An 18,397-nucleotide genomic window follows, 5' to 3' on the forward strand; every position below is an offset into this window, starting at 1 on the left:
GGCATCCCCTCCGCTGGATCCGCCACATATAGTAGCAGATCATCCGCATATAAAGATACCCGGTGTTCTTCTCCTCCCCTAAGTATTCCCCTCCATCCCTTGGAACCTCTCAGCGCTATCGCCAGGGGCTCAATCGCCAGTGCAAACAGTAATGGGGACAGAGGACATCCCTGCCTAGTCCCTCTATGGAGCCGAAAATATGCCGATCCCCGTCCATTCGTGACCACACTCGCCACTGGGGCCCTATACAACAGCTGCACCCATCTAACATACCCCTCTCCGAACCCAAATCTCCTCAACACCTCCCACAGATAATCCCACTCCACTCTATCAAATGCTTTCTCGGCATCCATCGCCACTACTATCTCCGTTTCACCCTCTGGTGGGGCCATCATCATTACCCCTAACAACCTCCGTATGTTCGTGTTCAGCTGTCTCCCCTTCACAAACCCAGTTTGGTCCTCATGAACCACCCCCGGGACACATTCCTCTATTCTCATTGCCATTACCTTGGCCAAGACCTTGGCATCTACATTGAGGAGGGAGATTGGTCTGTAGGACCCGCATTGTAGCGGATCCTTTTCCTTCTTTAAAAGAAGCGATATCGTTGCTTCTGACATAGTCGGGGGCAGTTGTCCCCTTTCCTTTGCCTCGTTGAAGGTCCTCGTCAGTAGCGGGGCGAGCAAGTCCAAATATTTTTTGTAAAATTCAACTGGGAATCCGTCCGGTCCCGGGGCCTTTCCCGTCTGCATGTTCCTAATTCCTTTCACCACTTTTTCTACCGTGATCTGTGCTCCCAATCCCATCCTTTCCTGCTTTCCACCTTGGGAATTTCCAGCCGATCCAAAAACTCCATCATTCTCTCCCTCCCATCCGGGGGTTGAGCTTCATACAATTTTTTATAAAATGTCTTAAACACTTCATTCACTCTCTCCGCTCCCCGCTCCGTCTCTCCATCTTCGTCTCTCACCCCCCCTATTTCCCTCGCTGCTCCCCTTTTCCTCAATTGGTGTGCCAGCAATCTGCTCGCCTTCTCTCCATATTCATACTGTACACCCTGCGCCTTCCTCCATTGTGCCTCTGCAGTGCCTGTGGTCAGCAAGTCAAATTCCACATGCAGCCTTTGCCTTTCCCTATACAGTCCCTCCTCCGGTGCTTCCGCATACTGTCTGTCCACCCTCAAAAGTTCTTGCAACAACCGCTCCCGTTCCTTACTCTCCTGCTTCCCTTTATGTGTCCTTATTGATATCAGCTCCCCCCTAACCACCGCCTTCAACGCCTCCCAGACCACTCCCACCTGAACCTCCCCATTGTCATTAAGTTCCAAGTACTTTTCAATGCATCCCCTCACCCTTAAGCACACCCCCTCATCCGCCATTAGTCCCATATCCATTCTCCAGGGTGGACGCCCTCTTGTTTCCTCCCCTATCTCCAAGTCTACCCAGTGTGGGGCATGATCCGAAATGGCTATAGCCGTATATTCCGTTCCCCTCACCCTCGGGATCAATGCCCTACCCAACACAAAAAAGTCTATGCGTGAATAGACTTTATGGACATAGGAGAAAAACGAGAACTTCTTACTCCTAGGTCTACTGAATCTCCACGGGTCCACCCCTCCCATCTGCTCCATAAAATCCTTAAGCACCTTGGCTGCTGCCGGCCTCCTACCAGTCCTGGACTTCGACCTATCCAGCCTTGGTTCCAACACCGTGTTAAAGTCTCCCCCCATTATCAGCTTTCCGGTCTCTAGGTCTGGGATGCGTCCTAGCATTCGCCTCATAAAATTGGCATCGTCCCAATTCGGGGCATACACGTTTACCAACACCACCATCTCTCCCTGTAATTTGCCACTCACCATCACGTATCTGCCCCCGTTATCCGCCACTATAGTCTTTGCCTCGAACATTACCCGCTTCCCCACTAATATAGCCACCCCCCTGTTTTTCGCATCCAGCCCCGAATGGAACACCTGCCCTACCCATCCTTTGCGCAGCCTAACCTGATCTATCAGTTTCAGGTGCGTTTCCTGTAACATGACCACATCTGCTTTAAGTTTCTTAAGGTGTGCGAGTACTCGTGCCCTCTTTATCGGCCCGTTAAGCCCCCTCACGTTCCACGTGATCAGCCGGGTTGGGGGGCTTCCCACCCCCCCCCCCTTGCCGGTTAGCCATCATCTTTTTCCAGCTTCTCGCCCAGTTCCCACGCGGCTGTATTTCTCCCAGACCGTGCCCCCCCGCCCATCCTTTCCCGCACCCACTCCCCCCTTTCCCCAGCAGCAGCAACCCCGTAATTCCCCCCTCCCCCCCCCCCCCCCCCGCTAGCGTAATTACTCCCCCCATGTTGCTCCCAGAAGTCAGCAAACTCTGGCTGACCTCGGCTTCCCCCCGTGATCACGGCTCGCCCCGTGCGGCGCCCCCTCCTTCCTGCTTCTCTATTCCCGCCATAATTATCAAAGCGCGGGAACCAAGCCCGCGCCTCTCCCTCGGCCCCGCCTCCCATGGCCAACGCCCCATCTCCTCTCCCTCCCCACCTCCCCCCATCACCACCTGTGGGAGAAAGAAAAGTTACCATACCGCAGGATTAATCATACAATCCCTCTTCGCCCCCCCCCCCCCCCACTCGTCCCACCACTTTGTCCAAACGTTCATTTTCGTAGTCCAATCATTCCAATTTTTCTTCTACAATAAAAGTCCACGCTTCATCCGCCGTCTCAAAGTAGTGGTGCCTCCCTTGATATGTGACCCACAGTCTTGCCGGTTGCAGCATTCCAAACTTTATCTTTTTTTGTGAAGTACCGCTTTGGCCCGATTAAAGCTCGCCCTCCTTCTCGCCACCTCCGCACTCCAATCTTGATAGACGCGGATCACCGCGTTCTCCCATTTACTACACCGAGTTTTCTTCGCCCATCTAAGGACCATTTCTCTATCCTTAAAACGGAGAAATCTCACCACTATGGCTCTGGGAGTTTCTCCTGCTCTCGGTCCTCGCACCATAACTCGGTATGCTCCCTCCACCTCCAACGGACCCGTCGGGGCCTCCACTCCCATTAACGAGTGCAGCATCGTGCTCACATATGCCCCGACGTCCGCCCCCTCCACACCTTCAGGAAGGCCAAGAATCCTCAAGTTGTTCCTCCTTGCGTTATTTTCCAGTGCCTCCAACCTCTCCACAGATCGTTTCTGGTGTGCCTCCTGTATCTCCGACTTCACCACCAGGCCCTGTATGTCGTTTTCATTCTCTGCTGCTTTCGCCTTCACGACCCGAAGCTCCTGCTCCTGGGTCTTTTGTTCCTCTTTCAGCCCTTCAATCGCCTGTAATATCGGGGCCAACAACTCTTTCTTCATTTCCTTTTTTATCTCCTCCACGCAGCGTTTCAAAAACTCTTGTTGTTCAGGGCCCCATATGAAACTGCCACCTTCCGACGCCATCTTGGTTTCTGCTTGCCTTCCTTGCCGTTGTTCCAAAGGATCCGCTGCAATCCGGCCACTTTCCTCTCCTTTTTCCATCCGTGTCCAGGGGGAACACCCTTCTGGCTTACCGCACGGTGTTTTCAGCCGTTAAAATTGCCGTTGGGGCTCCTATCAAGAGCCCAAAAGTCCGTTTCACAGGGAGCTGCCGAAACGTGCGACTCAGCTGGTCATCGCCGCACCCGGCCTTCATTGCAGTGTTAATGTAAGCCTACTTGTGACAATAATAAAGATTATTATTACTATCATAAAAATGGAAAGAACTGCAATGGTGGGAAGGCAGTATTTTAGAATCAATTCTGTTTGCAATGACACCCAAAGACTCAATGTGTTCAATTATGTCTGCGCTAATAAATGATGTCTGGAGGTTTTTCAAACAAAAGCAACAACTTGTGTTTAAGTAACAGTTTTAAGGTGCACCACACCGTAGAGATGTAATGGGACAAATTATGTCATAAAAGTATGTCAAACCTGGTGCGGGACTGTGGCAAGCTGAACCGTTTTGGAAGACATTTTAAAAGCCAATTGAAGTATAACTTGGCAAGCCTTTTTTTTAACTATCCTTTGCCTTTCCCCGTGAAAGATCTAAATCGTTCAAGCTATCTGCTGTTGTAAGTATCCTTTATTTAAATGCATGTTTCAATAAGCAACTAATAACTAAACTAAATCATTTGACAGATGTTGAACTTGAATGGGAAAAGACTCAGTGTAAGCCTAGAGAAGTGTGCTTGGATGTGGGGAAGGAGCTTGGGACTGCAACAAACAAGTTCTACAAACCTCCCTGTGTGTCTATCCACAGATGTGGAGGCTGCTGCAATAGCGAGGGACTTCAGTGCATAAACACCAGTACTTCGTATGTGAGTAAGACGGTAAGTAACTCATCCTACCAGTTGGCTTTGAAATCTTGCGTAGATCGACTTGCCTATCTGAAATATTTGTTTATTGTTAACCTGCCGGGTGTGACATTATGAGAAATGTACAGAACTGCAAGGGTTAATGTTATGTCTGAATCAACCAATAGAGGGAGCTAGATGCAGAACTATATAAGGCACCGATGCTAAACCTTCTGGGAGAGTGTTGAGGAGAAGGCTAGGGGAAAGACTGTAAGAAAGCTAGTGTGAGTGAGAGCAGATCATAGTTATTGTATTAGTGGTAAATGAGTGCATGTTGTATGTTTATTGTCAATTGTTTATGATATAGAAGTAAGAGATTGAATTGCATGTTTTTTTCAGGTGGGGTGGGGTCAAGTGGCTTCATCTCCACCCCTCTTTGACTCCTCATATCTTGGGAGTATGCAAGGTGAAAAAGGCTAAAATGGCCCTGCAGCAGATATTGAGAGAACCAACAAGAAGGAAAAACCTACTTGAACATGTTCTCACAAATTTATTTGTCACAGAGGCAACTGTCCAGGACAATATTGGTCTGAGTTACCGCCACACAGTCCTTGAGGATACCAAGTTCCTTCGCCACATTGAGGATACCCTCCATCGTTTAGTGTGGGAGTACCACCATGTTAAATGGGTTGGAATCAGAACAGATCCAGCAACTCAAATCTGGGCATTCATGAGGTGCTGCGGGTCATCAACGGCAGCAGAATTATATTCAACCACAATCTACCACCTCATAACACCATAAGAAATAGGAACAGGAGTAGGCCATTCAGCCCTTCGAGCCTGGTCAGCCATTTAATAAGACCATGACTGACCTAACACTCTACAGAGAGAGAGTGGGAAGGTGGACATGGTGAATGTTAGGTCAGCCATGGTCTTGTTAAATGGCTGACCTAACATGCACCATGTTCACTTTCCTGCTCTCTCTCTCTAACCCTCAAATCCCCTACTGATTAAAAAGCTAGCGATCGCAGCCTTGAAAATTTCAAGGACTCCGCCTCCACAGCTTTCTGGAGTAAAGAATTCCAAAGAGTCATCACTCTCTGAGAGAATAAATTTGTCCTCAAATCTGGAGCCCGGTGGTCATAAGGCCCGGCATATCGCTCACTCTTGTTACTATAAAGCCATGGGACCAAACCTGGTTCAATGAGGAATATAGAGAGCATGTCAGGAGGAGTACCAGGAACCATGAGGTGCCAACTCAGCGACTAGTTGTTCACTGATACTCAATTTGGGTTCTGCTTGGGCCACTCAGCTGCAGTTCCCATTCCAGCTTTGGTTCATACATAGAGCAACGAGCTGAAGTGAGAAAGATTGCCCTGACTTCAAGGCAGCATTTGTCCAAATGTGACATGAAGCCCTATCAAAATTAAAGTATTTGGAAATCAGAGGAAAACTCTCACTGGTTGTGGTCATACTTAGTTATAGCATAAAGAAAGATGGTTGTGGTTGTGGGAGGCCAATCTTCGCCATCCTGGGACATCACTTCAGGAGTCTCTCAGGGTGGTGTTCTCAGCCTAAACATCTTCAGCTGCTTCATCAATGACTTTCCCTCCATCATAAGGCCAGAATGTTTGCTGATGATTGCACAATGTTTTTTAAAATGTTATTGACAGGATGTGGGCATCAAAGGCTAGACCAGCAATTTTATTGCCCATGCCTAGTTGCCCTTGAGAAGGTGGCAGTGCACTGCCTTCTTGAACCACTGCAGTCACTGAGGTGTAGGTACAATTACAGTGCTGTAAGAGAGGAAATTCCAGGGTTTTGACCGAGCGTCAGTGAAGGAATGGTGATATGTTTCCATGTCAGGATGGTGAGTGCCTTGCAGAAGAAACTCCAGGTCTGGTGTTCCCATGAAATGAAATGAAATGAAATGAAAAGGATCTGCTGTCGCTTGTTCTTCTGGATGGTAGCGGTCATGGGTTTGGAAATTACTGCCTAAGGAGCCTTGGTGAGTTACCCGTGGTGCAAATGTTACTTACTACTTGCCAGCCCAAGTCTGGATATCGCCCAGGTCTTGTTGCATTTTTACATGGACTGCTTCAGGACCTGAAGAGTCATAAATGGTGCTGAACATTGTGCAGTCATCAATGAACATCCCTTTTTTTGACCTTATGTTGGAAGGAAGGTCATTGATGAAGCAACTGGAGATAGTTGGGGAGGGAACACTACCCTGAGGAATTCCTGCAGTGATGTCCTAAAACTGACATCATTGACCTACAACCATCAGAACCATCTTCCTTTGTGCCAGGTATGACTCTAACCAGCAGAGGGTTTATCCCTCTGATTCCTATTGACTCCATTTTTGCTGTGGCTTCTTGATGTACACTCAGTAAAATGTTGCCTTGATACCAAGGGCAGTCACTCTCATCTCAGGCATTCAGGTGTTTTGTCCATGTTTGAACCACCACTGTAAAGAGATCAGGAACTGAGTGACCCTGGCGGAACACAAACTGAGCGTCCGTGAGCAGGTCATTGCTGTGTAAGTGCCTTGATAACATTATTTTTTTTAAAATATATTTTTATTGAAGATTTTTCATTTTTAACAATATAATCATATAAAAACGGATGTTGCAAGTTCCAATATAAAAGAAACACAGCCAACAGTATAGATCACATCCAAAACAACACATTACATCCGTAAAAAACTTACCCCCCCCCCCGCGTAATAATTGATGGTGGCTAAATCTTTACAAAAGGAAATGAATAGCTGCCATCTCAGAGAGAAGCCCTAATCCAACCTCCTGATGGTGTATTCGACCTTCTCCAAATGCAAAAAATCCATGAGGTCACCCAACCAGGCCAAGCCATGTGCAGAATAGGAGACCTCCACCCAAGCAGAACTCACCTCCTGGCTATTAATGAGGCAAAGGCGAGAACGCCCACCTTCACCGCTGCAGCAGTGGCGAGTCCAATACCCTGAAAATGGCTACCAAGGACAAGGCTCCAGTTCGACATTAAGAATGACTGACATGGTGCTAAAGAAGGAGGCCCAAAAGCTTAACAACTTGGGACACACCCAGAGCATATGAGTGTGATTAGCCGGCTCTTGAGAACACCGATCACACATGCCCCCAATCCTGAAAAGAAACCACTCATCCTAGCCTTGGCCAGATGAGCCCCGTGTACCACTTTAAACTGGATCAAGCTGAGCCGCGCGAAGGAGGACGTGGAGTTTACTCTGCAAAAGGACCTCACTCCACACATCCTTGTCCAAAAAAGGTCCCAATTCCACCTCCCACTTTTCCTTCACCTCATTCTCTGGGGCCGACTCTGCTCACAAGATCTGGCAATAGATACCTGAAATACTCCCCTCACCAGAGCCAGCTAAATACAGAATCCTCGTCAACAAGGAGGGAGATGCTGACAAGGGAAATGAGGGAAAAGTCTTTCGCAAAAGTTACGAATCTGGAAGTATCGAAACAAGTTTATCCCAGAGAGTTGAAACTTTACCATTAGCTCCACAAAATTGGCAAACTGCCCCTGCACGAACAAGTCCCCAAACCTATTAAGGCCCTTCCCCTCCCATGACCAAAATGTTGAGTCTAAACTTGATGGCACTCAAAGATGGTTACCATATGGGGCAGCATGGTGGCGCAATGGTTAGCGTTGCTGCCTCACGGCGCCGAGGTCCCAGGTTCGATCCCGGCTCGGGTCACTGTCCGTGTGGAGTTTGCACATTCTCCCGGTGTTTGCGTGGGTTTCGCCCCCACAACCCAAAGATATGCAGGGTAAGATGAATTGGCCACACTAAATTGCCCCTTATTTGAAAAAATGAATTGGGTACTCTAAATTTATTAAAACAAAAAAAGGTGGTTACCACAGACAGGGGCCAACAATAACATGAAGCTAAGCTTAAAATGTAGTCTAACTTGCTTCCATATCCTCAGGGCGGACACCACCGCTGGGTTCAAAGAAAGTCTCACAGGAGAGAACAGAAGTGAAACAGTTACCAAGGCACACAAGCTAAAGCCCCTACAAGAACTCACCTCCATCCGTCCCCATATGGAACTCCGATCGCTAACCCACCCAAACATCTTCTCGATGTTGGCCGCCCAATAATAGAATAGCAAATTGGGTAACACTAAACCCCCCCAACTGTCTATCCCTCTGGAGAAATGTCCTACAGATCCTTGGGGTCTTGCCTGCCCAAATAAAGGAGGACACCAACTTGTTAGCCCTAACAAAAAATGGACTTGGGGAGAAAAATGGGGAGACACTGAAAAAGAAATAGAAACCTCGGGAGGACAGTAATTTTAATAGTCTGGACCCTGCCCACCAAGGATAGGGGGAGGCTATCTCACTTTTGCCCCACTCACCAGACTAATGTAGTTCAATTTATGAAGCGAGGTCGAAAAATGGTCCACCCGGATAGGCAGACAATAAAAGTTAGATCTGGTAAGACGAAGAGGTAACATCTCCAGATTGGCTCCCCTCCCAGGGGGGTTGACCGGAAAGTATTCACTCTTATCCAGATTTAACTTATACCCAGAAAAGGAGCCAAAACTCTAAGTAGCTACATTATCTCATCCATAGTGATGACTGGATCCATAACATAAAAGAGCAAGTCATCTTTATAGAAAGACAACCTATGTTCCCTCCCTCCCCACCTTATTCTCTTCCACTTATTGAAAGATCTCAAATGCTATGGGTAATGATTTAATCGCTGAGGCAAGCAGATTGGAAGCAGTGAACATCGCTGTTTTGTACCTCCGTTCAACAGAAAATACCCCAAATCTACCCTGTCTAATCCTGTTAGAATTCTGTGCGGTCCTTGTTCTTCAGGATATGAGAAATAGAAGCCTGTGCTAGTGTAGTGGACAATGAACTCTTAGACAAAGAGTGGTTGAATGTGCCCAATATTAATGGAGCCAACTGACCTGCAAGCTTCTTGCAGAATTTGATGAGGAACCCATCAGGGTAGGGGCTCTAACCGTTTGCATTGATCCAATATTTTTCAATATCTCCTCGGGACTTAATGGGGCCTCCACCTCCTCCCTCCTCTCTTTCTCCACCAGGGGGAAGGCCAACCCATCTAAAAATTCGGCCACGTCCGAACTCTCCTCCACGGGCGTTGATCTATAAAGATTCTTGTTGATTGTCTCAAAAGCCACGTGGACTTTGCCCGGGGCGGAAGCCAAACTGCCATTTGAGTCCCTAATCTGTGTGACCTCCCGGGAAGCTGCCTGCCAGCCCAGCTGATGGACTAACAGATGACTAGCTTTCACCCCATATTCACAGAATAGCCCCTTCGGGCACCGCAGCTGGTCTACCGCCTTACCTGTTGACAGCAGTTCAAATTGCATCTGCAGCTTTTTCCTGCTTGCCAGCAACTCCAGGGTAGGGGCAAGTGGGTTCACCTCGAGGATAGAATCCACCAGCCTCTGCCACTCCACCCTCGTAGTCTGGTTTTGGATTTGATTTATTGTCATGTGTTCTGAGGTACAGTGAAAAGTATTGTTCTGCATACAGTCCAGACAGATCGTTCCATACATGAAAAAACATAGGACATACATAAATACACAATGTAAACACACAGGCACGGGTGAAGCATAGCGAGATCAGTTCAGTCCATAAGGGGGTCATTCAGGAGTCTGGTAACAGCAACGAAGAAGCTGTCCTTTCAATATGTGCCTTCGAGGAGATTATCTCCCCTCCAGTAATCACTTTAAGGGCTTCCCATAGTGTGGAGGGCGCAACAGGTTCATTCTTATTAAACCTGCCATATTCCTCAAAGGCAGAAGACATATCTGCCTTTGGGGTCCACCACGGTCTTGGTAGCTGAAAAAAGAACCCGTTAATTGAGCAAAACCCCTACCATGGAAGCCCAAATGAAATTCCTGGTTCACACACCCTTTCTGCCATCTGTTCTGGTCCCTTACCCGCAAATGAGTCTCCTGTAAAAACACATCAGCATGCAAACACTTCAGGTGGACAAATACCCTAGACCTTTTCCCTGGGCCGCCTAACCTCCTTACGTTACTGGTGACGAAACAAATTCACCCCCCCCCCCCCCCCCGGCCCCCCCACCCCATCCCAGAGTCGGCCATTTCCACCAAAAGAGATTGTCAAGCAACTACTTAGAGTGTACAGGCACACGGCCCACCCGAGATGGCCGTCAAACCTACCAGCAAGACAAAGCAAAGAAAAGTCTGTAGTTAATATCAGCAAAGTAACCCTACTGCCCACCCCAACAATCCCCAAACAAACCCCTCCCAAATTTTCATATTGGTAACATGAGAACGCGCAATATCCCCTCTCACCTACCCCCAACCCCAAAAAATACACAAACACTAAGTTCATTATCCGAAGCTAAACTGTTATAATAAGTTTCAGCTACTCCTCCATCTCGCGCTCCCATTAGCTAGTTGCCTTTACTGGTAGCAGGACACCTCAGCCCAGGGTAAAACAAACTACTACCCGTCCCTTGGACACAGAATTTTTTAAAAAACCTTCGAAAATCATATTCCCACCAGAAGCTATATATTTCCCGTAACAACCATAACACAAATACCAACAACCCTCATGACATCAAGCCCACCCCACCAACATCAAACATGTGAAACAATCATTCCACTCAAGAACAAAGAAATACCAATTCATATATACAAGGAATCCCAATACCTCTTTCCACCCTGAACAATCAAAAACCTCACAAGAACTGACAGTTAACTCAAACTGAGCCCATGTTTTCTAACAAAGGCATCCAGCTCCACTGGTGCATCAAAATAATAGGCCTTCAACTCATATGTTACTCGAAGCCTCACCGAACTCCACTCTTATACGGGGGTGTTTGGCCTTTTTAAAAATCCCAGCTTCCTTGACAGTCAGCTCCAACATCCGAGCAGATCCTGATGATGTGACCTTCCCATTTGCAGTCCCGATGCTGCTTGGCCCAGTTCAGGGCCCATTCCTTCTCTTGGAAGCTGTGGAACCGTTCATTGACTGCCCATGGTGGCTCATTCGGCCGGAGCTTCTGACGGAGTGTCCGATGGGCCCTGTCCAGCTCTGGAGGGGACCCGCCCCCATCATCTTCCCAAACATCTGCAAAAAGTACACAGTGGGAGTCGGGACTTCCACACCCTCTCGCAAATCCACGGTTCAGAGGTTCAGCCTCCTTGAGCGGTTTTTAAGATTGTCAGCCTCAGCCCTCATCATCTTATTCTCACTGGTCACTAGAGATATCTCAGCCTCTAGCAAAGCAATTTGCTCACCCTGCTCTGACAAAGCCATCTCCATGCCCTTAATCACCGCGTCATGCTCCTTTACCTTCTCAAAGGTTTTCTCCAGCTTTGAACGTATGGGACCCAGGGACTCCTCTATCGACTTTTGAAGGTCCCCAGAAATAACTCTCCACTGCCTCTTGAGCTGTTTCTTGTCGGAAGAACACCAACAGGCATGTTGGCCGTTATTGCAGTGGTTGCAGTAACAGGAGCAGCCTCTGCCATGTTCTCCACCGAGGAGCCTTGTGGAGTCGCCAAGTCCATCAACGAAGTTCTAGCCGCAGGTTTCTTTCCTCTGGCCTTCCTTGGCATTTCTTTAATGTGGGCACCTTATACTATCGAGATCATCAGGTTTTCCGTAAAAATAACCCCAGAAACTGGGCAAAAAAGACCGATAATCAAGTACCCTATTGGGAGCTTCCTCATGCGCGACTGCTCCCTCCATGCCATCACTGGACGTCCTCACCTTGATAACATTGTTGAAGACCACTTCTATCGCTTTACTGATGATCGAGAGTAGACTGATAGGGCGGTATTTGGAAGGGTTGGATTTGTCATGTTTCTTATGTACAGGACATACCTTGGCAATTTCCCATATCATCTGGTAGATAACAGTGTTGATAGGCAGATAACTAGAACAGCTGGCTAGGGGTGCGACAAGTTCTGGAGAGCACGTCTTTAATAATTTGTTGGAACAGTGTCAGGGCCCATAGCCTTTACAGCATCCAGTGCCTTCGGCTATTTCTTGATATCACGTGGAGTGAACTGAATTGGCTGAAGACTGGCATCTGTGATGCTGGGGACCTTCAGAGGAGGCTGAGATGGATCACCCACTCGGCGATTCTGGCTGAAGATTATTGCAAATGCTTGAGCCTTATCTTTTGCACTGACGTGTTGGGCTGCTCCATCATTGAAGATGAAGCTACTTTTGAAGCCTCCTCCTCCAGTAAGTTAATTAGTTGTCCACCACCAATCATGGCTGGGTGTGGCAGGACAGCAGAGTTTAAATCTGATCCATTGGTTGTGGAATTGCTTAGTTTAGTCTATTACTTGCTGCGTATGCTATTGGCACACAAGTAGTTCTGTGTTGTAGCTTTATCAGGTTAACCCTCATTTTAGGTATGTCTGGTGTTGCTCCTGGCATGCCCTCCTGCACTTTTCATTGAACCAGGGTTGATCCCTTGGCTGGATGGTAATGGTAGAATGGGGGATATGCCAGGCCATGAGGTTAGAGATTATGGTTGAATACAATTCTGCTCTTGCCTCTGGCCCACAGCGTCTCATTGATGGCTGTCTTGAGTTCCTAGATCTGTTCAAAATCTACCCCATTTAGCATGGTGGTAGTACCGCACTACACCACAGAGGGTATCCAAATGTGAAGATGGCATTTTGTCTCCACAAGGACTGTGCAGTGGTCACTCCTGGCGATTCTGTTATGGACAGATGCATTTGTGGCGGGCAGATCAGTGAGGACAAGGATATGTATGTTTTTCCCACTTGTTGTTTTTGTCACCACCTGCCGCAGTCCCAGTCCAGCAGCTATGTCCTTTAGGACACAGCCATCTCGGTCTGTGGTGGTACCACCAAGCCACTCCTGGTTGTGGACATTGAAGACCCCACCCTGAATATATTCTGTGACCTTGCCACACTCCATGCTTCCTCCAAGAGGGTGCACAAGATAGAGGAGTACTATTTGCGACTCCTCAGATACTGAAACAGCCCGTATGTAGAAAAACCAGGACAACATTCAGACTTTGGGCTTATAAGTGACAGGTAACATTCATGCCACACAAGTGCCAGCCAATAACCATCTCCAACAAGACAGAATCTAACCATCGGAAAAAAGCATAAGGGGGAAGCATGATCCTCCGCCATTTTTGCCAACTCCAGCGTGATGCCACCACCAAACACATCTTCCCTTCACTCCCTCTGTCAGCATTCCGCAAAAACCGTGCCCTCAGAGATAATCTAGTCTACTCCTCCACCATACCCAACACCACTCCCATCAACCATGGGACCTTCCCATGCAATCGCAGAAGGTGTAACACCTGCCCCTTTACCTCTTCCATGCTTAACATCCCAGGCCCAAAACACACATTCCAGGTTAAGCAGCGTTTCACTTGTACCTCTTCCAATTTGGTCTATTGCATTCGCTGCTTCCAATGTGGTCTCCTCTATATGGGAGAGACCAAACACAGACTGGATGATCGCTTTGCTGAGCACCTTCTGTCTGTGCGCATTCAGGACCCTGACCTTCCCGTTGCTTGTCATTTTAAAATAAGACCCTGCTCCCATGCCCACATGTCTGTCCTTGGCCTGCTGCAATGTTCCAGTGAAGCTCAACACAAACTGGAGGAACAAATCTCATCTTCCGGTTAGGCACGCTACAGCCCTCCGGTCACAACATCGAATTCAACAACTTCAGATGATTAGCTCTACCTCATCTCGACCCATTTGTTTCCATCCCATTTCATTTGAACTGTTTTTCACCATTTCTTTCTCTCTTGTCTTTCTGTATATATATATATATATATATATATATTCACCCCCCCCCCCCATCTTATCCACCTTTCCATATCTTTCTCCCCTTTGCTTACCCCTTCCCTCCCCCCACATCTACATCTGTCACAGTTTACCCTCTGATGTTAGTTTCTCTGCAGTTTGGCCTTTCACACATTTTGTTCTCTCTGGGGACTGCCACTAGCACTCTTTCCTCTTGGTTTCTGTGGTTATTAGCATTCCATTTCCCTGGGTTTCTGTGGCTATGACTCATCTTTCATTCTCACTCCACAGTATAAATATTTCACACTTTCTCTATTTTTAGCTTTCACAAAGGGTCATCTGGACTCGAAACGTTAGCTCTTTTCTCTCCATACAGACACTGCCGGACCTGCTGAGATTTTCCAGCATTTTCTTTTTGGTTTCAGAATCTAACTATCTCCCACTGACTCTCAATGGCATTACCATCGCTGAAACCCTACCATCGGCATCCTGGTGATTACCATTGACCAGAAACTGAACTGGACTAGCCATATAAATACTGTGACTACAAGAGCATGTCAGAAGTGGGGAATTTTCTGTTGAGCAAATCACCTCCTGACACTCCAAAGACTCTCCACCATCTACAAGGCACACAGCAGGAGTGCGATGGAACTATCTCCAATTGCCTGAATGAGTGCAGTTCCAACAACATTCAAGAAGCTCAACAAGCTTTAGACAGAGTGGCGTGCTTGAATGACACGCCATCCACCACCTTCAACATTCATTCCCTCGACCACCGACAGATAGTGGCGGCAGTGTGTATCATCTACAAGATGCACTCTACCACCTTGAAGGACAATGGCAGCAGATGGCTGGGAACTCTGCCACCTGTAATCTCCCCTCCAAGCCACACTATTTCACGGCTTCCTTCACTGTCCCTGGATCAAAATTCTAGAACTTCTTTCCTAACAAATGTACCAACGCCAAAAGGACACAGTAATTCAAGAAGGTGGTTCACCACCATCTTCTCAAATACAGTTCGTGATGAGCAACAAATGCTGCCCTTGCCAAAGATGCCCACAACCCATGAATGGAAAAAGGCCTTCCCACCCATTCAAACCTGCCATCTTTGATGTAGCATCCGTATTTCCAGGGTGTCCAACCTGCACCTACAGAGAGAGATTGCACTTGGTGGGGAAGAGGTTGAAAGATTAGAGGGCAGATGAGTCAGGAGTGAGATCGGTCTGTGAGCGAGAGGCAGACATGTTTAGCCATTAGACCTAAACATTAAGATTGAGACAACACAAGTGATATAGATTAGAAATTCACATAAAATACAAGAGCTTGCAATATTAAAAGCTAAGATACTACATAGACTTATTACAAGTGTTACACAAGGTGGTAAAGGTGAACATTAGAAGTGCAGGACCAAGGGGAAGTGAAAAAAAAGCTAGACTGAAGGTCATCAAAGTGGTTGTGGGAAGTGACAGGAACATCAGAAGACATGGCATTGGAGCAAACAATGGGCGACATAAGAAAGAACCAAATATTGATTTCTACATTACAGAAGTGGCGACACTTCAAAAAGTTATTTATTTGCTCTAACGCTCTTTGAAACATCTGGTAGTCATGAAAAAAGCTCGATAGATTCAAGCCTTATTTAAAGAAACAAATCACCCCTACAAATCATGAGACAGAAAGGGAATTTGAGAGCAAAGAAATACATGTCTGGAGCGTGAAAAAGACGGGGGGGACAGAGACAAAATTGCAGATCGATACAAAGGTCAGGGGTGTATTGAACTCACCTGGAGCAATGCCACAGGAGGTCAACAGTAAGTGCCTTCATACCAGGGCAAACGCTGTCACCTTGTTTAGTGTTACTTAACTGGCTGGTTTCTGGGTTAATTTTGGTTTCATCATTATAGAAGGAGTTTGTGTTTTTTTCCTCTAGTTGATCGAGATCACACTACCACGAGTCGGATTTTCAAAATTAGTCATGATCAGTTTCATCAATCATACCGCCTGCACCTGTCAGCCAAAGCGAGATATCTTCGGACGGTCCCACTCGATTATCAGGCGTTCCTTTCACATTTCCCAAACCGGGTAAGCATTTGTGAGATCACATCCGTCGGGGACAAGTACCAGTATTTCAGCTTCTCAAGAGGATCAGTGGGCACTGCAGCCAATATAGCCACTCAGGGGGTTGCAACAAAATCACAGACATTGGAAGGGAAACTCAAACCATGTGATGCCTTTCACTTGTGTGTTTGAAGGCCATTAATCAGTGGTGGTGGCGGCAGGGTGGGGAGTCATGTTAGGAGAAGGAAGGGAAATATCAAATCTCATCCTTCCCTCTTCTTGGTTTCACCTGAAGCCAGTGGAATTCTTCCTGATACATTCAGATAAGGACTACTGAGATTCCTGGTAGCCGACTGTGACTTTGACCTGAATTGGCCGGTGTGGGGCTGTGGCTGCAGCTTTCTCGACCAGCTGAAGCCAGCATGAGTGCTTCTCCAAGTGCCACATAGAAAGTGTAGGCCACCCCTACCTGGAGGTGCCAACCATGCCCTTCCCCTCGACAAAACCATTGCCCACACCAGAACACCATTGATCTCATCACCCTGACACTTACCTGTGGAGCAAAGGAGTACCGGAAACTGATGTAACTATGGTGCAATGTCACATGATGAAATAACTGATCGAGTGGGAAGCAGAAGTACAGCCTCGTGTAGGGTACTGTGATGTATACATAAGAACAAATTATTTTTACAAGTAACAGTCCATGGAGGGTTTTCAGGCTAACAGGGAAACTCTAAAGAATCCCCATGTAGACCCCAAACCCAAGACAAAGTATTGCCAGTTTTAGCAGCTGGCCACATACTACCAGATACTGCTTGCTGTCTGTTATTATCCAGACATCCTGCTCGTTGCTGAAGCCCAGCCTTTAAAATTGCCTGGGCTTCTTACTGATGCTCTCAAACAGACTGGCTGTTTTTTAAGCCGCTTTGCTGCCCAGGAGATAAAAGCTCACTAAATATTGAGTTAATAAGGCTTATTTCACATTTCACCATGTATTTTAGGACAATAGCACTTGCTGTGTGTGTTGCGAGATGTGTTCTTCTATCTTGGACTCCAGGTGGAGGACTTGATTCTTAGACAGACTGTAGACATGCTCTGGAAGAGCATCTGCTTGTTTATTGATACTACACCAAAGAGGTTACAGAGTAGGCACATTGCACCTTGGCACGATTCTAATCTCTCTCTTTAATCCATGACTGACTAGTGTTCGTGGTACATCATCATCTATGTCATACATTAACATGTCCCATCTGTTCACCCTTACAGTAAACCTCCTCCCGAAGCATGCTTTCTTCTTTTTAACAATAACATGAAACTATGCCTTCAACTATTTACACTGCAAAATATGGGGAAAAGTGAGATGTTTGCAATCCAGGCGAGGGGACAGGAGAGGCGATTGGGGGAGCTGCCGTTTAGATTAGTAAGTGGAAGCTTTAGGTACCTAGGCATTCATTGGCGCGGGAATGGGACCGGCTGCATAAATTAAATCTGGCCCAGCTAGTAGACCAAATGAAGGACGATTTTCAGAGGTGGGATGCGCTCCCGTTGTCATTAGTTGGGAGGGTGCAGACGGTGAAGGGTCCTCCCGAGATTCCTGTTTGTGTTTCAATGGCTCCCCATCTTTATTCCGCGGTCCTTTTTTAAGCAGGTCAACAAAGTGAGCTCTGGCTTTGTTTGGGCGGGCACGATCCCACGGGTAAGGAAGGTTAATGCTTGAGCGGAGTCGGGGAGAGGGCGGGCTGGCGCTGCCAAATTTTAGTAACTATTACTGGGCGGCGAATATAGCCATGATCAGGAAGTGGGTGGTGGGGGAGGGGTCGGCATGGGAGTGTATGGAGGCGGCTTCATGCAAGGGCACTAGTTTGGGGGCATTGGTAACTGCGCCTCTGCCGTTCCGGCCAGCACGGTACTCCACCAGCCCCGTGGTGGTGGCGGCCCTGAGAGTCTGGGGGCAATGGAGGAGATGTGGGAGCAGAGAGAGCATCGGTCTAGTCCTCAATCTGTAATAATCACCAGTTTGCCCTGGGAAGTATGGATGGGGGTTTCCGGATATGGCGGAGAGCAGGGATTGAGAGGATGGGAGATGCGTTTATAGAGGGGAGCTTTCCGAGTATGAGGGCGCTGGAGGAGAAGTTTGGGTTGGCGAGGGGAAACAAATTCAGGTATCTGCAGGTACCTCCTGCGGGACTTCCTACGTAAACAGGTGTCAACCTTCCCGCTCCTACCGCTAAGGGGGATTCAGGACAGGGTAGTTTTC

The 18,397-nt window shown here is 47.6% G+C and overlaps 1 protein-coding gene across 1 annotated transcript in view; it reads left to right on the top strand.

Annotated features, from left to right (window-relative positions):
* Positions 1-18,397, top strand: part of LOC140427084 (vascular endothelial growth factor C-like) — a 150,462-nt gene that overhangs the window by 102,235 nt on the left and 29,830 nt on the right. The window contains exons 3-4 of the mRNA XM_072512587.1: positions 4,146-4,336; positions 16,013-16,164. Of these exons, the coding sequence (XP_072368688.1) occupies positions 4,146-4,336; positions 16,013-16,164 (343 nt within the window). The remainder of the gene's footprint in view (positions 1-4,145; positions 4,337-16,012; positions 16,165-18,397) is intronic.

This window comes from Scyliorhinus torazame, chromosome 7, assembly GCF_047496885.1.
Source record: "Scyliorhinus torazame isolate Kashiwa2021f chromosome 7, sScyTor2.1, whole genome shotgun sequence".
NCBI classification, from domain to species: Eukaryota; Metazoa; Chordata; class Chondrichthyes; order Carcharhiniformes; family Scyliorhinidae; genus Scyliorhinus; species Scyliorhinus torazame.